Raw genomic sequence first — 24,217 nt, forward strand, 5'->3', positions numbered from 1 at the left:
CTGGTTACTGTTCAGGTTTTGACTTTTGACATCTATATTTTTTCTTCCGACCGGTTTTCGTTATATTTTTTAAGACAAAACTAATTTAGACGCAAAGCGAATACTTTATTTTAAGGACAAACATTCTAGCCATATTCTAGCATTAAATTGCAATCCTACATTTAATTCGTGGCAGTCATGGCTATGAATTCTTCGCAAGTTAAAGCTCTTCAACAGCAACAACAGAACATAGCGGGACCAGGAGGAACGGGATGGCCGAGACGAAACAGCCAAAATTCTGCACAGGAAAAGAAATTCAAAGCACCGGTAGTTGCGCCTACATTAGCAACAATGAACAGAATCATTAAAGTGTAAGCTTTTGTATTTGCAACAACAAAACAACACTGGCCATGTTTGTTTGGTTTCAGAACGTAGCTCACTAAATACTAAATTTATTTCCTTTTTCTCATTCACTAAGAACACTCTTTGTTTATATTATGTATTTCTTGGAATATTAAATCTTATTTATATTAATTTGTCGAAATATATTTCCTTACAAATAGCTTTTTTTTAGGTATCCATTAGCAAACTACATTTTTTGTTCAAAAGAGCCTCTTTTTGAAAAGGATCCCTCTGTACCTGCTAGATTTCAAAGAATGCGTGACGAATTTGATAGAATTGGCACGAGACGAAGTGTGGAAGGTGTGGTTTTAGTACACGAACATAATCTTCCACATGTTCTACTACTTCAGTTAGGAACCACCTTCTTTAAGCTACCTGGTGGTGAGTTAAATCCAGGAGAAGACGAAGTTGAGGGTCTGAAAAGGTTATTGACAGAGGTAAGTGGGACATAATTTTTTTCTGATCTGTTTCTTTTTTTTTATAACGGTATTTATGATAATGAAATAAAAAGAACTTTTATATATTGTTATTTATTATGTTTATGTGTATATGCTTGGTTTTAATTACTAAGTAACAAATTAAGAACTGTGTAAGATGTCAATTAGGTACACCTTAAAATTTATATAGAAACAAAGAAAAATATTATTTTTGGACTGTGGTTATTATTTTATGTTTTATATATCTGTTAAGTATTTAATTTGTTTAGTACTCATTTGATCTTCAATTTATATAATCTATAATAATCTGATAATAACCGAATGTATATAGTTTTTGGCTGTAAGAAAAGAGTGGGGCAAATTACAATCTTATTTGTATTTTGTTGAAAATATTTAAAAACTTTTATATTGTAGTTTGCTTCAATAATTGAGTAAGTATATGGGAATATATCAAAATTTAACAAAAAAATATAGGTTTAAGTAAGATATTTTAGTAATATGTTGAAAATTTGTTTTTTTATATTATAATATAATCCAGCAATATAGCTAGATATGTAATTATTGCTAGTTAATCTTACATTAAATGATTTTAGGTGTATTCTTAATAGAGTTTTACTTAAAAAGCTATAAATTTAGTACACAGATTTTACAAAAATTATTTCATCTACGTAAGTAAGTACCTATTTGGATATTTAATTTGGTTATATTGAGATTGTGGCAGTAACTACAATAATTGAGATATAACAATCATCTTTGAAATAATGTAGCTTTGTTTAATTGGATTAACAAATTTATTGTGATATAATTTCTCAATTTTATTTCTGGGTTTAAATAAATACATTCTGGTGATTATTAAAGTAAATTAGGTACTGAAAAATATGTTAAAATGTATACGTATATGGAACATAGTAAGTATTTTTAAAAATATATATAGATAACATTTTTGTATAACATGATAAAAAAATCATATTTTTTGCCAAGCTATATCCAAATTGTGTAAACTGTATTTGTTTTATATAAATTTAGTATATAAAGATTGTTCTGTTACAGTTGTAGACCTGTATTTGCTTTAAATAGTCCCATAAATGTATTTCCGTACGAAACATAAGGAAAGTTCACACTGAAACAAAACTTGCATTTGATGTTTTATATATACATATTTAAATTGAATTCTGTATTCATTTGGCACAATTTTAATTTTCTGATTACAATATTTATTATTTTAAGTATCAAAAATTTTACTTAATATTATTGCTTTCAATGCGTGTAATTAATTTAATTAATTACTTTTAATTTTAATTTAATAACTTTTTTATCAGCTTTGGTCTTACTTTTTGTACTATGGTGTATATTTTCAAAATTACCGTATTTTTTATCAAAACATAACTTATTACTACCTACTGGGTGTTTCTCAAAAGTGGCTTACACCTATAACTTTTTTATTTTTTCACATAAAAAACGAGATTTGTTATGTTAGTATATGACATAACGTATATGAAATTACTACAACTTTTGAATTTTAAATGGTATCCTCGGTATTTTTTTTTACTTTACTCAATAGAAAATTACACTCTGAATAGAATGACATATCATTTGTCAATAATTATTGACATTTTCGCTTGAAAAAAATATGTATTTTAAATTTTAATCTGGAGTGCTAAGACTGTTAAAAACATTAATTTTTTTAAGGAGCCCTGGAAAATAGTTTGAAGTTTGATCGTGTAATGTTCTTAGTGTCTTGTCCTCGATAGTTAAAAGATGCCCAAATCGTATTTTTAATCATATCTCAATTTTTTCAAATAGAACGAGGGTGGCTCATTAGCATATTTAGAAAAAGCATTTTTTACGATTAATTTTTGATGCCACACACGTTTCGAGTCAAATTGTCGTTAAGAACCGCCATGTTACAGTTTCAAATAAATCATATGCGAAAATGTCAATAGTTGACATATGATATGTCATTCTACTCAGTCATTTTCTATTGAATAAAGTAAAAAAATTGGCGCCGGGAGGCACGTATAGCCGCCCATAATAAAATATGTTAATAAAAAGTTGGTAGGCAGTTCTTTTAGTTTCAAAGTAAAGGAATTTTTCCAATTTTTTTTATCTCAAAAACTGCGACTTTGACTGATTTTGATGTTATTACAAATTTTGTTGCAAATATTATTCCTAATCTTAAATTGAAAACCGCGTTTCGCTAGCTACTGTAATTTTGGAGTTACAATTTTTTAAAAATTTTAACCCCTTCCCATACCCCTTAACACCCCCCCTCCCCCCACCCTCACCAAAAACTAATGGCCAGATTCTCGGGTGCCACAGTATTTTTGTGCCAAATTTGGTTAAAATCGGTTTAGCGGTTTTTGAGTTATCGTGTTACAGACAGGCGGACAGACAGACAGATACCACGAGAAAATATTTTGTATTTAGGTCATTTATGACCCAAATAACTCATTTTGAGTGAAATTAAAAAAACTTTTTTTGCCGATCTTAATAGCCTGCCATACCTGTTGGTATGGTCGGCTAAAAAATACCGAGGGTGTCATTTAAAAATCAAAAGTTGTAGTCATTTTGAAACAATTGAATATGCCAATCAATCCTGATTTATGTCATATACTAACATACCAAGTCTCGTTTCTTTTTATCTGAAAAATTAAAAAAAGTTATAGGGGTGAGCCACTTTTGACAAACACCCGGTATATTAAATCTTGTTCAGATTTAATGAAAATTATATATTTAAGTCACCATATAATTATGTATATAAAAGTGCTATTCTTGGAAAAAGCGACTGTATAGCTATAACTCTGCCACAGAGCAATATTTTACTGTTTTATTTAATATTTGTATAAATCTCCTACATCAGATTGCAAATCTATCATACTTTTACAGAGATTTTTCATTTTTTTGGTTTGATTTTGTTGGTAGTAAATACTATAGTCTGTTTAAAATTTAGGGATTATTAATTTACTATTATAAAAGTATGATATATACTTACATATTATTAATTATGTTATCAAATTCTATTAGGGACTTGTGTCACAAGTTTACAGAAACGTTACAAGTTACCAGATATGCAACTAATAAACGTTGGATGGTATGTAATGGTGGAAACATTACAAACTATACCTACAATTTTTGAAACATTTCTCTATATTTTTTTTTTACTTTTATATTATTTTATTTTTTTATTTATAATATTATAAAACTTTTCTCTATATTTTATCAAATATAGATATTCTGATTAATTTCAAAAAAATATTTTTGAACTCGGAAGTAATATTGTTTAGTGACAATGACATCTTGAGAATTAGCTTTCAATGAGTTTTGATTTACACGAAATATTTTTAATTGTAATTAATTTACAATAAGCAAGTTCATATTTTAGTGATGTAATCTAACAGTGATAGCTATTAGTTTTCCATAGTGTCATCGTTGATTGAAGAAATAAGAAGATGCGCAATCTTATGGGCTATTTCGTGGCACAAAACCTTTACCAGATATAACTGGCAATATCGTCGCCGCTAGTCAACCTGTCCTAGATTTAATTCAGCTCTGCGCCGCTGCGCACTGATAGTCGTTTACAGCGCAGCGGATGAAAAAAACTGTACCGTAGTTCTGCTTTCAGTCTACACAGTGGGTGGTTATCGCAGACAGTGTTTCCAGAACTACGGATTAATACGTAGATTTACGGATTTTGGGTACAGTATGTTTAGAATTTTTTTTTTCTAAATTCTACAGTATGTTAATAATACGGATTTTCTATCATTAAATAATTTAATATAATATTATATGATTAAACAAAGAACGGCGTCAGAGTTGGCTTGGAAATGAAGATCGGTGTTATTTCGTATGTAAAATATTATGGTAAATGTCAATAGTCGTAATTTCCAAGCCAACTTGAATTAGAGAAAATGATGTGTTTTATGCTGTACAGCACTTGAGACGTAAGGGGAAATGAAATCAGCCTTGTCACGAATTTGCCCATTAGGTTGTGTATCTTCCCAATAATTTCAATCAACGGTATCATTCAGAAATTCCATATATTATTTGGGATTTTTGTTTTAAATAGTTTTATTTCATTTTTATTTTGTGCAAAGAATTAGATATATGTAATATTTTTAAAACAAGACTGCATATTTTCCAAATAAACAATTATCGGGGTTTTAATAAATAATACAAATTATAGTACCCCGTTATATTACGATAAGTATAAAAATGAAATAAACTGTGATATGAAAGTCCCATTTAATATGGTCTTTATAGGTGACACTGTATATTATAAAGAATTATGTCTGAAATTTTGGAAAGCTGTAGAACGTTGATGTATTAGCGGATGAAAAATGTAACAAAAAAATAAAAATACACGCAAGGTCCCTTTTTTCTGTGGCATGTTGCAGACGCTCGGCCACGCGGACGGCACGAAAAAAGAATGGCACGTGGAGGACGTCGTCGGCAACTGGTGGAGGCCCAACTTCGAGCCGCCCCAGTACCCTTACATACCGTCGCACATTACCAAGCCCAAGGAGCACAAGCGCCTATTTTTAGCGCAACTGCAAGAGAAGGGTATTGTATTTTACTGTAATTTTGTAGAATCTTCCTATATATTGAGTATGTATTTATTGCCGGTTGTTTTTGAGTAATTTTCAAGAAGACTGTATTAATTTTTCGTTTCCGGTAATTATTATTTCATTTTTCTTATTTTTTATTTTGTGGATAGTAGAATGATAATCAAGATATATAATGTCAAATAAAACTTTGTTTTATTGCAAAAATCAAGTACTTTGCATTTTATATTGCAATAAAACATGTTTTTACCTATTTTGGAGTGTGAATAGTAGTCATTGTTCTGAGCATGAATAAAGCTCAGTTATAGACATTATTTTGAAATTAAACAGAATGTCAAAAAATTGCTTACAACAATAACATATCCCCCAAAAGTGAAAGTTAAAAATATCTCCTTTATATTTCCATAGATTTAAATAATATTTTATTTTTAATATAACTCACTTAAAAATAGATTCATGATGTAATGTTCTCTTAATAAAGATTTGGAATTACAACCCTGGGTAGATCTGTAATGTCAAAAGAAAAAAAATTATAAATGTAAAGTATTTTTTTAATAATTAGCATAATTAATAATAATAATAAATAATAATTAGCTTTATCTCTATCTCTTATCTGTCTAGAGAATTATATATGTCTATAGATAGTTCTGTAGATGGTCTTCCATCTTAGCCCCGACTAGACATAAGACTTTAACTGTCAGGTAAGACTGATTAAAGACTAGTGTACACACTGGAAGTTTTACCTTCGGTTTATATATCAAATTATAGCATTCACTGTATTTAGTGAAGTTAAAAAGAAGAAACAGGCAATTTCAGTATAAAATAATAATTGTATTTATGGTTTAAATTTCATTTGTAAACACGGAAAACTGTCTGTGAAAATAATACCGGATGATCGAAAAACATCGGCGTCAGCGATGGCTATGAAATGAAGATCGCTGTCATTTTACATGTAAAATTATATGGGGACTGTCATCGATCGATCGTCATTTCCTAGCCAACTGGACGCAGTTTTTTTTCGATCATACGGTATCTTTTGGTAATAATCATGAATATCTTTAAATAATTTTGTAAAATTACATTATTTTGTGAAACCAGGTGAAAATATTAGATTTTTTAAAGTTGTTTTTTAAAGATGCTGTTTTTTTATTGTAGGCAAAACGACAGTTTTGTTGTAAAAGTGACATCCCGTCAGTTCTCTAGACTTTCTTCCGTCTTAATTCAGTTAAAAACGTTATCTGTTAAGGGCGTTTAAAATTGTATATTGGCGTGCTTGTTTGCATTTGAAAAAAAGCGTATTCTACAATTATCCTTTGTATCATTCACAACCTCGAAATTAGTGGAATAAATTAGTGGTTTCAATTTTCAATTACACTTTATACTTTTTAGTTTACGATCATTCACAATGTCTAAAAACACAATTAAAATTAATAGAATATCCTAGCGACAGCTTGCGGTAGTCAGTTGTATCGATAGACTTAAAATAAAATATAGACTACACTATTTATATCTCAACGCGGTCAAACAATCTTTTTTGTACACATGTTTACTTCTGGGTACAGTCGACCGAGCCTTCCTCATCCAGCCTATGTTGTCACATCTTTAATATTATCAATATTTTTTTCTTGTTATACACATATATTGAGATATTAATACTACAGTTTAATAAAGTAGGTTTCAATATTCCATAGATGTATTAAATAGTCCTTATACTACTAAATTATAAGTCGGATACTGTTTAAAAAGGATAAGTTCTTTACAATATGACAACACCGATTAGAGGCGAGGGATCCTATTCATTCATTTATTACCTTGTAGTACGCGTCGCACGTGTGCGGTAAAGCTTTGTTGCCGCTATGTCCCCGGCTGTATTAACGCATTTTCTTAGCTTGTAGTCCTTAAGTGTATATTTTATTGACTCTTTCTGTGCAAGAGCTATAAAATATGGTTCGCCAGTGCCAAATTTGCAAGAAATTTGACTTAAATAATCCATTTAAGTCTTGAAACGACTTTCGACCGGTAGGCAACTCTCTTACCCATTAGGAGTCGGTGGAGTAGTTGTAGAAAGGCGCTTATTTAGATAATATTTTAGTAAAATGTAAAATCTGAATTTTTTCTCTTACTCTTTTATTATTTACTTACTTACATTGTAACAAAATCATAATTATAACCCTGTTAATAATTAATAATGTTTTTATTAAAAATATATTCCGGTTTATTCTAAAATTATCTTCAGAATCTAAAATAACATACAAGAATTTTAAAATGATATTACATTATGAAACAATATTTTTTAATATACCGGGTCGTCTCAAAAGTGGCTCACCCCTATAACTTTTTTATTTTTTCAGATAAAAAAAAACAGATTTGTATGTTAGTAGGTATATGATATAAATTAGGATTTATTGACGTATTCAATTGTTTTTGGTCTCTTCCTGTTTCACCGAAATGATTATATCTTTTGATTTTTAAAGGCACCCTCGGTATATGGCTACTTTATTCGATAAAAAATGACACTGTGAATAGAATGACATATCATATGTCAACTTTTGACATTGTCGCTTAAAAACAAATCGTATTTTAAATTTCAATCCAGGGTGCCATGGTGTTGTTAAAAACACTTTTAATCAAGGAGCCTTGGAAAAATAGTTTTGATCGTCTAATAGGTTTCGTGTCTTGTCTAGGCCGGTTAAAAGATGTACAAATCGTATTTTTAATCATACATATGTCAATTTTTTCAAATGGAACAAGGGTGACTCATTAGCATATTTGGAAAAAGCATTTTTTATGAATATATTGATACCACACACTTGGTATTTCGAGTCAAATTGTCGTTATGAACCGCGTGTTACAATTACAATTAAACCATATGCGAAAATGTCAAAAGTTGACATATGATATGTCATTCTATTCAGAGTGTCATTTTCTATCGAATAAAGTAGAAATATACCGAGGGTGCCGTTTAAAAATTAAAAGTTATAGTCATTTCCGGTGAAACAGGAAGTGACCAAAAACAATTGAATGCGTCAATCAATCCTAATTTATGTCATATACTAACATACTATATCATGTTTTTTTATTTGAAAATATAAAAAAAATTATGGGGATGAGCCACTTTTGGGACGCACCCGGTATAATAAAGACAGTACCGAGTTAAATAAATGTAGTTTTCATTTTATCCACTTCCTATCACCTTCCTTGCTTTAATGGAACAGATTTATGTTTTCTCTAATTTACATAATAAGACATCACTTAACCAGAAAAAAAATTACAACAATCATATTTTTTTTCTCTCCCTGTCGCCGATTCTATTATATCTGTGGAATAGATCCTGTTTTGATTAATATTAGGGGTTGTAAATGTTTGACTAAAATTAATAATTTATTATTAATTTCAAAAATTACTTTATTTCGATTATAAAATTTCTTCTATAACGTGTATTTTATTATTTTTATCCTTTTTGGAGTCTAAGACGTTTTTTCTAAACTTTTATTTAAAAAACCTGTCCTAAATCTTAATAAAATATAAAAAAGTTTAAATACGATATATTTTTAATTTAATTATAGCTTCATTAAAATAAAAAAATTACCCGGCTATGATACGGAGAGTTCAGGTGTACTTGAGAAACGAAAGACAGTGTTGTGTTTCTCGGCAGAGTCGTCAGCGAACGACCGTGATGACAGAGACAACCTATCTATCGCTCGTGTCGCACTCGTTATAACCTAAAACAATAACAAGACATTGTCTGACCGCATGTTCCAGCTATTTATGAATGAGATGCTCAGTCTATATTTTATTTTAAGTCTATGGTTGTATCCATAGAGAAAGCCGAATATTTAGCTTTTGATTTCTAACCACTTCAACTTTTGATTTCTAACCACAATTTCTCTTGACGGATGATAATCAAAGACCAAAATGACATTCTTCGCAAATTTTGAAGTATTATTAGTGGAAAAGTCAAAAGTTGGTTAACTTTTTCTACTAACTGAAAATGACTACCACTTATTTTGACGTTCTTAATGCTTACATTGAAATAAGTGGAACAAACTTCTACGCTAATTGAAACCACTAATTTATTCCACTAATCGCGAGGTTCTGAATGAAACTTATAAATTAGTGCAAATTGTAAAATAAAATCCGTCCTGTGAAGAAAATAAGATTTCATTCTGTTATCTACATCCACAATTTAGAAATACCATTTTTTGAATTTATATAATGACTATTTAATTCTAAGCAAGTCTTTTTCAAGCTTACCTTACTTTTCATACAAGATATGTATTTAATTTTATAAATAGGAAAAAGTACGATACCGGTATTATCAATGTTAAAAATAAATTAACTGGAATTGGTATGTTGTGTACTCTTGTAGGTATACCATTTTTAGAATTTTTGAAAGTGTATGTATTTTTTTACATGTATAATGCCTAAGAAAAAAAAACAGAAAACGAAATTTTCTTAATTATTTTTTATGTCAAATTTGGATAGATACCCAAGAATAGGATGATTTTTGTGTCATATTTTATTACATTCAACTTACTAATTAGAGTAAACTTTGCCTAAAGAAATTAATGAAAAAAAACCGTACAATGCGGATTTTATCTGTATATAGCACTGCTTAATATACCATACGATCAAAAAAAAAAACGGTGTTAAAAACGGCTGGAGAATGAAAATCGATATTTTGGCGAGGTCAAGCCCTTGATGTCATTTACTTGGTTCATACTCTTCTTTATTTTTTAATGGCTCTTACTGCTAGTTGGCCTTAAGAAGGTTGTATTTTATTTTTATATTGAGTAAAAGTGATTTATAAATGGTGTAGTTAAAAATTCGAGAAAAATAATTTTTTGAAAATAGATTTGTGTCCCATCTGGAAACGTTCTATACTTTTTAATCTTTCTATAATTACTTTTAATTTTTGATTTTGAAGTTTTATGTCAATTTTTAGTAAACGATGTCCAGAGATTGACCTCGCCAAAATTATTATCGATGATCAAGACGTCTTTGACGCCGTTTTTTTTTCGATCATACGGTATATCCTACGATTGAAAAAATACCGACGTCATAGAGGCATATGAAATAATAGTCGGTGATAATCCCTATATGTCATGTATTAAGAATTGATATAAAAACCTGTTAACATTTTAATTTTAATATAGAAAAAACTAAAAAAAAAAATAAAATCTCTACAAAAACAATTTTTACTGAATATAAAGTTTTTATGTTACTTTTTAATAAATGAATTAGGGGTCAACCCAAAAGAAAATCGATTGTATTTTTGGAGGCTATGTGTGAAATAAGATGTGTTTTTTTTCGGTTATATGGTAGTTTATCTTATATTGAATATTTATTACAACTGTATAATCGCTCCAATGTATAAATATTTTATAAATATATTTTTCTTTTTATTAAATCAGTACATGTATAATATAATGTTCACGTGACTTGCTATTTACATAATATTTACACTGTAATATACTTTATTTTACACTTTGTTAGAATAATATGTGGTGGTGTTTTTGTCGATTTTAATCGTTTTTTTACCATTTTACAGCCTTGTTTGCCATACCTAAAAACTACAAGTTGATAGCAGCACCCCTGTTTGAATTGTATGACAACCCCCAAGGATTTGGACCAATAATATCGTCCTTGCCACAAGCGTTGTGCAGGTAAGCAAATATTTATGAAGTTATTCCAAGAGTTTTAATAATTAAATTAAGAATAAATTGGACTTTTCAAGGCGTCAAAAGAAATTTTAATTAAATTTCATAACGACAGTTACCATAATAACGCAAACCTTGGCAACAGTTGCTATGGTAACCGTTTCTGCGACAACAGGTACTAAGTTTGCCATGACAACTGTTACTGACAACTGTTACTACAGTAACAGTTACCATCCCCAATAGCACAAGATATTGGCCCAATACTTAGGATATGTTGGGTAAAAATTGTAAGCTGGCCCAATATTGCCGATTTTTAGCCAATATTGGTAGTTGATTGGCAATAAAACTTTTTCCTTTATTATAATTCTATATTTTCATAATAACGTACCAATATTTAAATAATGCATAATTATTTTAATTTTTCAAAAAAAATCATTCATATTATTACAGTCATGTTAGTTTACGACATTATTCTTTTATAGTTTAATAATTCATTGTTTTTTTAATATAATTTCAATTTACTATTGTCATGCCAATAATTCATAATTTGTGTAATATTTTTGACTTGCAATTGAGTGCTAACTAATCAGTATACCCTGCAGAAATTCTGTAACGCCAGTGGTGAGTGCCAAACACAGTGCCAAATAAACGAAAAGCAATAAAGAAATCTGGTCTGGATAGCCACAACGTCATAAAACGGGTTCCTGTTGCATCCCCACTCTTCTTCCCTATGACGCATTCATTGATGACGCCGCGCGTGCGCCCGCCCGACTTATTTTATAATTTGTTGTGTTCTTTGCATCTCAAAATCATGATACATGCCTTAAAATTAATATCAAGTAAATAATTTGTGATTTATCTATTTGTGTGCAGTGTAATTTGGATCATTTTAAGTAAAGGTGAACTGGTAAGTACTTTATTTCAACAACTTTTAAATGTAGACTAGTAGATATTTCCTGTAAGAGGCATCCTAACCTAAACATTTACTCAACTACCAGACAATTTAGAAGTAAATAAAAACCTAAAATAATAGCCGTATCCTATCAATTCTCACTTGAATTGTGAAAACTGTTGAAATAAACCTGATGTTTAATTAATGTCAATATTTTTCATATTTTTACATAGGTAAATGGAAACGTTGGGCCAATATTGGCTAAATATAGAATCGAGTTAGCAAAGTTCTGGAGCATTTTAAAATCGCGCGGTTCCAAGTATGGTGAACCTATTGGTTTCCTAGATATTTCACGTTTTTACATTTGATCATTTAATATTTAGACCATATTAGATGTAAATAATTATTTATATAATTTGAAACGTCCTAACCTAAACATATTTAATACATTATCACTGAACTACAAAAAAGAGATTTTACTCCAAGCAAAAGGAAATCTTTATTTAAAGAAAATTTAAGTATCAAAAAACATAAAGTACGTTGTATGGCTGAATCACCATCGGTTTTGAACAATGGTCAAAGGGAATTAGACGCAAGTCCCTTTGAGCCGTCAGTAGCTTTAACAGGTAACATATATTGATGAAGATCACTTATATTTTGTAGAAATACCTACTTGAACCAAGATAACTTGGGCGTTTGATGTATATTTTTAGCTTCTGAGAGATTGATCTTAAAAGAAATAAAAAAGTTGAATTGGGAAATACAGGATATGAAAAAAACAGTAAACAAGATTCAGGACCTGTTGCTCACAATTAGCATGATTAATATTAAGTTCTAGTGAAGAACCTTTTCAACTACCAATTGAGAACCAGGCTTTACTAGAATCTATAGAGCAGCATTTAGAAGATGAAAAAAATATTGAACTTTTGGTAATAATAATTATTTGCAGATTATACTCGTATGAGAAACAAAATGTAAAGCTTATCAAATTGTTTATTTTAGGCTCAACGATTATACCTTTGTGGAGGGGACAATACCCACAAATCTGTTTTTTTATTAATGAAAAAACTGTTTGCCAGAGATGTAGCAATGCTCTATTCTGGATCAGGAAAGAAGGGAAAATTATCATTTCAGAAGTTGTCATGTTATAAGGCTATTATAAGTTTGTGTTTTATAGAAGCTGTTCGTTTTCCAGGCGCCACGGATGCAGGTATTAACAAATCCATATCTTTGTATTTGACAGGAGCAGCAGACAGGGAAGGAAGACATAAAAACAGAAATGCCCAATATATACAGTTATTTTGAAACAGAAAAATATTTTTCGTTTTTTTATTTATTATCAGGATAACAGCTTATTTTTCATTATTTTATTTTATATAGCAATATATTATGTTTTTATTGATGTAACGTTTTATTGAATCTTTCCCTAATATTTATTTCCCGAATCTATACAACATATTGGTTAAAAAGAAGTGCAGATTTTTTGATTTTTTTTATATTTCTTTTATTTTTAAAACATATTATATAATATATATAATATATATATATATATATATATATATATATATATATATATATATATATATATATATATATATATATATATATATATATATATATATATATATATATATATATATATATATATATATATATATATATATATATATATATATATATATATATATATATATATCATTCTCATTCGAAAATAATGTTCCACTGTATATATAAAACATACAATAACTTGCATAAAATGCATTGACTTTTCGAACTATCTTGATATTTTGATATCAAGTGACAATAAAAAGTTTCCAGGGAGTTTCCTATTCCGAATCTTGATTATGTGGTATGTACATAGATTCAATGTACAGACTAAATATTGGTCCAAGATTTGCGAAACAAAATGGAAAAATATATGTAAATTATGTTGGACCATTATTGAAAAAACACATTATGTCTATAAATATAGCAAATATAGGATAAATATTAAATATCCATATTGGATCAATATCGATTTTTAACAAAGGATAAATATATGAATGCTATATTTTACCATTAAAAAAAATCTCGCCTTTTCTTTATTGGGCCAATATGTAAATATATTATTTTACCAATGTTGGTGTGCTACTGGGGATAGTAACAGTTACTATAGCAAAGTAATTACAGAAAATTATAAGTCAATCGAAAACGTATTAGTTTATTTTTCAAAGAATAAAGGAATTTTCATAAACTCTATTAAAAAAAAATAATGAAAAACAACAGCATATTTTGATATTTTTGTGTGTATTTTAAGATTTTCATCTAGTATTACTTAATTTGCAGATTCGAATTCATATACATGTGATCTTCAAGATAAAGAAGGAAGAAAAAAATCGGGAACAAAATGTGGCGTGCAAGCACAGCTCCTTTATTTCGAATTTTATTTTTTTACCAAAACTTTTTACTGTCAAGACCTAAATTATATATTTTTTATCATAGGAAAAAGCAACAAAGTGAGACTAAAATAGCAAAGTTAGATCTCTGTATTAATTATTAAGAAATCAATGGGAAATTCTTAAAAACTTAATTTCTATTTTGCTATGTATTCAAAGCAGATTTTATAGAATAAGGGAATATTTCTAATTTGTTGTTAGCCAAGTGGATACCTTTTTCCTCTAAGAGTTTATTAAACAAATTGTGGAATTATTGTAATTGAAAAAACAAGGTTCCAGGAATCAATAAATTAGAGAGAATTGTGAACTGTAATAAAAATAATAGATTTAAGCTGTAAATTGTTAATTATTACAATAAAGATATAAAATAATGAAACCAGTACTTTGAATTTATATTTCTTTGAATATTTTTACGATAAACCTAAAATGTTCTTTAGCAAGTTTTAAAGTAAATGTATAAGTGTTGAGTTAACATCTTTTGGTTGCTAAAGCTAATCTGGAAAATATAACAGAACAAAATATCTTACGAAACAAAAATAAATTAATTATTAATATATATATATATTATATATATATATATATATATATATATAACGCAATATATATATGGGCCCAGTTTATATATATATATATATATAGTTATATAAATATATATATAGGGGCGCTGTGATGATTGGGATACTAAATATACAGCTTCTTATGGCAAGAATAACTATTTTGTTATAAATTATAGAGCCAAGTTAATATTTGGGCATATTTATACCAGAGTTATATATTTTAGAAATATGGTTTTTCTAATTGAGCAATGTGCGTATATATAAATGTGAATACAAAACCTTAAATTTGAGTTTGAAAAGTTAGTTAGGTTATATTAGATGCCGGTTTAATATATCCTTTTCCTAAGTTGATATTATAAAAAATGTTTTTATTATGTGGTTCTTTTTAGTGCATACACGACCGAAGAAACATATAAGCTGCTAAAATAAATCTTCCTAGAACTGTTGTACAAAAAAGATAGATTATCACCAGTTCAACCTTTGATTTGATGTAAACAGTAATTGTTCTTGATGTGGAAATGCGAATGAAATAGTTTATGGTGTGATTGTGTTAGTGTTTTATTAATAGTTTTGTTGATGCAGTTTAAAGGTTCATAGTTTTCATTAAAACATTTGAAATTGACATGTTTACATGCAGTTTAGTGTGATACCATTTTAATAAACATTAAAATCTTTCGAACTAGTAGTGGTTTTATGGCGATTGACCACCCTTGACCCTAGAAAGCTGAAATTTTGCACAGGGGTTCCTTTTATGATGTTTACGTAAATAAGAAAGGATTTTTTAAATTCATCCCCTAAGGGGGTAAAAAGGGGGTGGAATATTATTCCATATATTTTTTATTGAAAAAACGGTCAATTTCCGAAAAACGCTTAAACACGTATATTTTATTTTCTTTTTTTAGCGTTATTTTAAGATTTTTTAAAATATATGCAAAGTGTTTCCTGAAAAATCTTGTCATTGATTAATCAACGATCCTGATATTAAAATGCTTGACGTAATAAAAAGATGATTCTTGGAAAACGGATTGACTTTAGGGTGTAGAGGTTCGATAAAAAGGATTTTCCGAAACTCGAATTCTAAGGGTGTGAAACCAGCCTCAAATATTAGAATATTTTTTATTTAAAAACGGTGAGTTTTTTCATATAAAAAACTATTTAAACACGTATATTTTATTTTGTTGTTTTACATATTTTAAGATTTTTAAAAAAAATTTATACAACACAAAAATTACAATTTAAAAAAAAATGCATTCTAAAAAAATACCTAGCTACAATATACCTACATATTAATTTAAAGAGCTTATTCATATTCATAAAATATGGCCATTGAGTTTATACGATTCTGCTTAAACTGCTTAACGTTTAAAGCCGATTTTTGGCAAACGGATTGACTGTGGGGTGTAGAGGTTCGATAAGGAGGGTTTTTTTCTCAAGTATCTCAAATTCCAAGAGGGCAAAACGCCCCTCAAATAATCTATACTAATATATAAAATTCTTAAGTGACTCACTGATTAATCACTATCCTGTTCAAACCACTCAACGTAAGAAGCTCAATTTTGGCATATAGGTTGATTCTAAAGTGTCAGAGGTTTGATGAGAAAGGATTTTTCGAAATTCCAGTTCCAAGAGGGTGTAACCATCCCTCAAATATTATAACCTTTTTATTTAAAAACGGCCAAGTTTCCAGAAAAACGCTTAAACACGTATATTTTATTTTCTTTTTACATATTTTAAGAGAAAAATGTACACAGGGTGTTTCGAAAAATCTGATCATTGACTGATTTTTGGAAACGGATTGACTTTAGGGTGTAGAGGTTCGATAAGAAGGGATTTTTCTAAACTCGAATTCTAAGGGGGTGAAACAACCCCTTAAATATTAGAATATTTTTATTTAAAAACCGGTGAGTTTTTCGGAAAACTCTATTAAACACGTATATTTTATTTTGTTGTTTTACATATTTTAATTTTTTTTTAAAATTTATACAGGGTGTTTCATAAAATATGGTCATTGAGTAATCACGATTCTGCTTAAACTGCTTGACATTTTCAAAGCTTCTTTTTTTGGCAAACGGATTGACTGTGTGGTGTAGAGGTTCGATAAGGAAGGGTTTCTCGAATCTCAAATTCCAAGAGGGTAAAAACGTCCCTCAAATAATCTATACTAATATAAAATTCTTAAGTGACTCACTGATTAATCACGATCCTGCTTAAACCACTCAACGTAAGAAGCTCAATTTTGGCATACAGGTTGATTCTAGCTTGTAGTGGTTCGATAAGAAGGGATTTCGAAATCAGTTCCAAGAGGGTGAAACCACCTCTCAAATATTACCATATTTTTATTTAAAAACGATCAAGTTTCCGAAAAAACGCTTGAACACGTATATTTTATTTTGTTTTTTACATATTTTAAGACTTTTTAAAAATGTATACAGTGTTTCGAAAAATCTGGTCATTGATTAATCACGATCCTGCTTAAAGCGCTTGACGTAAAAAGCTAATTTTTGGAAAACGGATTGACTTTAGGGTGTAGAGGTTCGATAAGAAGGTATTTTTCGAAACTCGAATTCTAAGGGGGTGAAACCACCCCTCAAATATTAGAATATTTTTTATTTAAAATCCGGTGAGTTTTTCGGAAAAATTCTTAAACACGTATATTTTATTTTGTTGTTTTACATATTTTAAGATTTTTTAAAAATTTATACAGGGTGTTTCATAAAATATGACCATTGAGTAATCACGATTCTGCTTAAGCTGCTTGACGTTTAATGCTGATTTTGGCAAACGGATTGACTGTGGAGTGTAGAGGTTCGATAAGGAAGGGTTTCTTGAATCTCAAATTCCAAGAGGGTGAAAACGCCCCTCAGATATTGCAATATTTGTTATTTAAAAAACGGTTAGTCTTTCGGGAAAATGCTTGGACACGTATAATTTATTTTGTTTTTTACATATTTTGAATTTTTTTAAAAAATCATACAGGGTGTTCCAAAAAGTTGGGCAATTGATTAACTACGATTCTGCTCCAGTTTGTATGTTAATGGAAATTCTTGCTTTGCTTTATCATATCACCATTACAAATGATTAATTGACGCGAACGAAGTCGCTTGGGTACATGCTAGTATATATATATATATGTATATATATATATATATAGTTATATATTATATATATATATATATATATATATATATATATATATATATATATATATATATATATATATATATATATATATATATATATATATATATATATATATATATATATATATATATATATATATATATATATATATATATATATATATATATATATATATATATATATATATATATATATATATTTACATACATATTCTCACTATATTAGATATATGTTACTATTACCATATACATATATATATATATTGATATTACACTATATACATATATACACATATATATACATACATATATATATACATATTATACATACATTGCCATATATACATATATATATACATACCATATATACATATACATATACATACATACATACATATATACATATACAGCCATATATAGTCATACATTATATATATATATATATATATATATATATATATATATATATATATATATATAGTTATCATTTACATCAACAAAACTCACCTTCTTAACAGCACTTACTATTACCGCTTTCCCGTTCGAAATATTCTAATAACTAATAACGTTGCGATGAGTTTTTTACGGCTATTAAGCTATCTTGTACAATTCGCACTAAAAGAGGTTTTAAAAAGAATAATGTTCGACTGCAAGGTCTGCTAGAAAATTTTTTTCAGCTTAAAGTATCACAACACAATTCATTTAAAACAAGAACTCGTAATTAGGGAATGCAATCCCGCAAATGCTGGATCCCTCTGAGATTCCGCGGGATCAAAGTTGTGGGATTTACCGTGCGGGATCCGCGGGATCGACACATTACTACTAGGTAACCGAATTGATCTCGATTAAAATCAAACCGCTTCGTTCCGGGCCGACGCGTCGACGCTCGGAACCCAGGGGATTCCCCTAACGGCTTGGCCATTAAAACTAAGTGAAACAAACAGGCTAGTTGTTAGATTTCTTTCTGGCGTATGTGCGTAAGTGAAGAAAGCGTTTAACTAGTACTTGAGGACAATTTCGTCAAATAAATTGCCGGACATAATTATTGGGACAAGCAAAATTTTAGGGTAAATTTAAAGTTGAATATCTCTTGAACTAAAAAAGATTTTGGGATGCGGTTATTTGGACCAGGTTTTAGATGATTAGATTGCGATTAAGATGTTGATGTTGTTTTTGAAAATATATTTAGCGTTATTTTTTTAGTATACAGGGTGTTTTATAAGAGTGTGAAAATTTGATCAAGAATCTTTTTTACCGAAAATTTACAATTTTTAAAAAATCGAAATTTTTACCAAGTATGACTAATCTGTATTGAAATTAGAAAAAATAATTTGATAGTTTTTTAATTTTTTTTGTTTTAAGGAAAATACGACGTTTTTTCGAAAAATGTGCATTTTTAGTCATACATATTGCCCTAAATGGCACAAAAATAATAATGGCTGCATATGCCAAAAAATTATTGATATAGAGTGTATCTAAAAGCAGATAACTAACACAAGTTAAAAAAACTTCAACATCAGAATAATATTTTTATTTATAAAATAAGTAGATAAATTATAATAAAATTTAAGTTTATTTAATATTAAATATATTTTTTGAACGCCCTGTATATATCGTTCCAAATTTCTGTACAGCTAGTTTAAGATACACGCTATATCAATATATTGTGGGCCTATGCAAAATGTACAGGTGTATTTTTCTACCATTTAGGACCAAATGTATGACTATTGTTTACAGTCCCGCAATTTTGCGGATCCGCGGGATTGATTGCTTTAATCCCGCGGCTTTGCGGGATTGAGATTTTGGTGCGGGATTGCATTCCCTACTCGTAATACATTAAAGTGTCAAAACGAATGATAATGTCGGGAAATAAGTAAATAAATGTGACAACTAGACATTTTTTACTGCAGAGCTACCACCTGAATCCGCAGCGGGAAATTTAAATTCCAGTTAGTCAGCCCGGCGCCGAATATGTTCATGGTTGGCAACAATGAATTTAAAAATCGCGCCCTCGATTACGTAACTAAAAGTTTAATTGGTATCGAATATACAGGGTTGTCCGAACCGTATTCCAGAAACTTCGGCAGCATATTCTGCAGATAAAAATAAGTAAAAAAGTTTGTATAGATGTATGTCCTAAAATGCTTAGTTTCGGAAATACAGGGTGTAGAAATTTCATTTTTATTTTGATTTTTTCCAAATAATTTTTGAAGTAACGTGACTATTTGGATGAAAATTGGTGTGTGGGAGTTTTTTGACATGAGAAATTTGATTTTGATGTCAATATGACTCCCATTTGTAGGGGGCGCCACCTACATGTATTTTAACTGTCTTAAAGGGTAAGAAAGTTGAAGGAGTCGAGTAATAACTTTTCGTCCGTACCTGTATAAAAGTACTGAGTGAAAAAATATACATTTCCGTTGCTTTTTACGTAAAAAATGTCTCTTGGTAAAAATCGCTATGAGTAACCGTTCTCAAGATATTTAGAATGGAAATAGTCAATACATGTCATTATTGGCAAAAAATAAATACGTTGAGTAGAGATAGTTATTTGACCGAAATAAGAATTTCTTATTTCTTATTATTCTTCATACATTTTTCTACGAAGAAATGATGATAAAACAGTTTCTGTTGAACCTTTGGTACAAAAACGTTTCAAATTTATGATTCCAGTATAATAACTATTTAGTTAACATGTTTAATTTATGTCAATGATGACAGGTATTGATAATTTCGATTCCAAATATCTCAAGAACCGTTACTTGCAGCGATTTTTCCCAAGAGACAGACATTTTTTACGTAAAAAACGTCGTAAATATGTATTTTTTTACTCAGTAGCTTTATACAGGTACGGACTAAGTTAAAAAGTATGTGGGTGGCGCCCTCTACAAGTAGGACTCATATTGACATCAAAATCAAATTTCTCATGTCAAAAAACTACCAGACACCAATTTTCATCCAAATATTTACGTTGCTTCATAAATTATTTGGAAAAAATCGAAACAAAAATGAAACTTCTACACCCTGTATCTCCGAAACTAAGCAATTTAGGACATACATTTCTACTAACTTTTTTACTTATTTGTATCTGCAGAATATGCTGCCGAAGTTTCCAGAATACAGTTCGGACCACCCTGTATATAATCTAAGGTCGACAATTACATGACATTACATGAAGTAGAAATAAACTCGTTTAAAAGTTGAAATTAGCTTTTATTATGGACTGACGAAAAAAATATTTACAATCTAAATTGCACTTAATTTTTATCAATACTTTTATTATCGAAAGAAATAAAACTCCAAAATACAAATAAACTAGATATAACCAATTTGGTAATCTTGTCAATAACGTTTGAATATGTATACCTATTTAAAACCCATAATAATAATTCTTGAATGGAAGAATTTCTTTTTATTAGTTATGTACAATTCCATTATATTTTTATTATTACATTTTTATACAAGTATTAAATATCAGGCCAAGCGATCACCAATGCCAGTTAAGCTAACCGAAGAAAAAAAAAGTAACTGGAAGATACATATTATGTATATATTTTGTTTTAATTATATTGCCAACCCCTCCTGGTTAATCGCCAGACCTATTTTATTTTTCTAAGCAATAATAAATAACGATTTTTTTTCTGGTTAGAAATAACAAAATTAATTTGGTGTCCCATTTTCGTGTGTTTGACAGGATGTGTCGTTCTTTATAAAACTAAAGATACTACACAAAGATTGTCCTAGCCCTCTTAGTTCCTTAAATGGACAAGTTTGAAAATTTTGCATTTTTCGACACCCTTCGTCTATTTCGATTATCATATAATTTATGGGAAATGTGACAACTGAATTCCGCAGAGTTTTCAGGTAGAATCCAGTGGCGTACATACAGAGCACCTGCTCTGCCACTGTACGGCACTGAAATACCGACGCTTTAAAACTTTAGGGTAAGGGTTTTTGGAGGGACTAGAGGAAGCAGCAGAAGTCAACATAATCGACATCGGGAACTTTGCAAAGAGCTTTAACGCAAAGAAAGAATGAGAGGAAGGTTTGGTATAATAATAACAAGGGGTATCGCAACGAGCCCAAGGCCTCCGAGTGAGGGATCTAACATGATCCCAAACCACAGCAACCTAACCTAACTTAGAATTCAGTGGCGTAACTAGATTTTCGCTGGGAGCTGTCATTTTGGAAATATAATTTTTTTTAATGGGACATCCTGTAATCTCTGTGTAGCATATTTAGTTTCATAAAAAAATAGTACAGTAATGTGAAAATCGCATCTATGTACAGGGTGGGTCAAATTGGACGTTTTTAAAGGGAAACGCCTTTTTCTATAGGAGATAGACGAAAACTAATATCGGTGTCTGGAGCTCAATTTTTATCAAAAACAAGATGGTGAAAACTGCACATCGATATCTCGTTACCGTTTCGGAGTTACGGGGTGTTTTTCAAAAAATGTGCATTTTTAACAAATCGCTGTAACTTTTTTGCTATGGAAAATTTTGTATTTTTTATGAAAACATTTCCAAAACACCTTTTTACGTAGAATTTAATAGTTTAAGTATAATTTTTTTTAAATTAATAATTTAAGAATTATCAACAGAAAATTTGAAAATTGTTTATATGGGACACCTTGTATATTTTTATTTCATTGAAAATAATTTAAAATTACCTTTCCAAAAATATAGCATACTTGATATTTTGCTCGATTCCTCTTCGAGATATAGACCTTTTAAAAATTCGCCCACTTTGTATAAGTAGGCTTTGAACGACGCCAGCTGTAATGCAAAAAAAATTTTTAGCTGTGAGCAGCAATTAAAACGAAAATAACGTTTGCAGTGAGAGATGCAGAATATTATAACAATTTGAACTATATTGAACTTCGGTTATGGACAGATGGGACCATTTTTGAACATTTCTCTCATTAACTCAGTGGGAGTGAAAGATACCCTCGCATAACCCTACTAGTACTTCTAATTCTTGTCTAGATTATACTGACAATTTATAAATAAGAACATTTATTCTTCCGCAAAAATAAAAATCCGTAGGCACTAAGTCTGGCGGCCTCGACGGCCAACGAAATTGGCTGTAAAAATTTGCTAATAATTTCAGCGTTCTGAGGCGGTGCCTCGTCTTGCTGGAATAATATGTTTTCGAGTGCTATTAGGGACAGATCATCAATAAGGGATCCAAAGCCTACTAGTTAAAAGTGGTAAAGTTTTAAAAATTCTGTATTTCGAAGGGGACTATGAGAAAATATCAAGTTAACTATATGGAAAGGCAATTTTAAGTTCTTTTCCTTTAATTAAAAATATACAGAGTGTCCCAAATAAAAAATCTATTTTTCTGTTGATAACACTTAAATTATTAATTTTAAAAAAATTATACTTAAACCATTAAATTCTACGTAAACAGGTACTTTGGAAATGTTTTCATAAAAATATTCTAGCAAAAAATAGTCCATAGCAAAAAAGTTACACCGGTTTTTTTAAAATGCACAGTTTTGAAAAACAGCCCGTAACTCGTAAACGGTAACAGATATCGGTGTGCGGTTTGCACCATCACGTTTTTGATAAAAATTGAGCTCCAGACACCGATATTAGTTTTCGTCTATCTCCTATAGAAAAGGGTGTTTCTCCTTTTAAAAGCGTCCAATTTGACGCACCCTGAGAAACGGTGTAAAACACACGAAAATGGAATACCCTGTTCGTTTTTTTTCTTTTCTACCAGCGAAAAAGAAGAAGACTGTAATTTGGCTGAAATTATTTCAGTTCTGTTTGACGTTACACCGTTGTACATTAAAATACTGGAAAAAAGGGAGAAGGTGCGCATCGTGAACCGCCGAGTAAGAGTAAAAAACTAATTAATTATTTATAAAATCTACAGCAAAACATTCACGAGTTATTAAGACAACGCATCACAGAAATTTGCACCGAAAGCAGCGTTTTCAATGTACAAAGGTGAAACTGGTTCGGGGTTTCTTCGTTAAACCGACAGGGACACGAAGCTGTTGTACTGCGAAATGTTCCTCTTCAGGATGTCTGCGCAGGGTCCAAGAACTCTTTCGAATCTGAAGAAATAAATAGATAGTAAGTAATAATTCGTTAATGGTTTCAATAATGTCCTATCGTCTAAAATGATGAGTGAATTACG

At 29.5% G+C, this 24,217-nt stretch overlaps 2 protein-coding genes and 1 long non-coding RNA gene across 5 annotated transcripts in view; 2 read left to right on the forward strand and 1 right to left on the reverse strand.

The window, feature by feature from the left end:
- Nucleotides 1-3: 3 nt before the first annotated feature.
- On the forward strand, nucleotides 4-14,741 carry LOC115889637 (cleavage and polyadenylation specificity factor subunit 5-like). Its single transcript, XM_030909686.1, has 5 exons — nucleotides 4-350; nucleotides 554-818; nucleotides 5,213-5,378; nucleotides 10,932-11,046; nucleotides 14,258-14,741. The coding sequence occupies exons 1-5, from the start codon at nucleotides 178-180 to the stop codon at nucleotides 14,277-14,279; spliced, it is 741 nt and encodes a 246-aa protein (XP_030765546.1). The 5' UTR covers nucleotides 4-177; the 3' UTR covers nucleotides 14,280-14,741.
- LOC115889639 lies at nucleotides 11,823-13,295 on the forward strand. 2 transcript variants are annotated; one of them, XR_004051479.1, is made up of 3 exons: nucleotides 11,823-12,861; nucleotides 12,935-13,076; nucleotides 13,110-13,295. It is a non-coding gene; the product is annotated as an uncharacterized LOC115889639 (long non-coding RNA). The 2 variants fall into 2 exon arrangements; XR_004051480.1 differs by having other exon boundaries at nucleotides 13,128-13,295.
- An 8,710-nt stretch (nucleotides 14,742-23,451) lies between the features above and the next one.
- LOC115889641 (cAMP-dependent protein kinase type I regulatory subunit) overlaps nucleotides 23,452-24,217 on the reverse strand; it is a 100,781-nt gene continuing 100,015 nt past the window's right edge. The window contains exon 5 of one of the 2 annotated variants that reach the window (XM_030909688.1): nucleotides 23,452-24,134. In XM_030909688.1, the coding sequence (XP_030765548.1) occupies nucleotides 24,050-24,134 (85 nt within the window). In that variant the 3' untranslated portion in view covers nucleotides 23,452-24,049. The remainder of the gene's footprint in view (nucleotides 24,135-24,217) is intronic. The other variant, XM_030909689.1, reaches the window with a different exon arrangement.

The sequence above is a fragment of the Sitophilus oryzae genome, unplaced genomic scaffold, assembly GCF_002938485.1.
Source record: "Sitophilus oryzae breed Bouriz unplaced genomic scaffold, Soryzae_2.0 scaffold_817_pilon_pilon, whole genome shotgun sequence".
Classification (NCBI taxonomy): Eukaryota; Metazoa; Arthropoda; class Insecta; order Coleoptera; family Curculionidae; genus Sitophilus; species Sitophilus oryzae.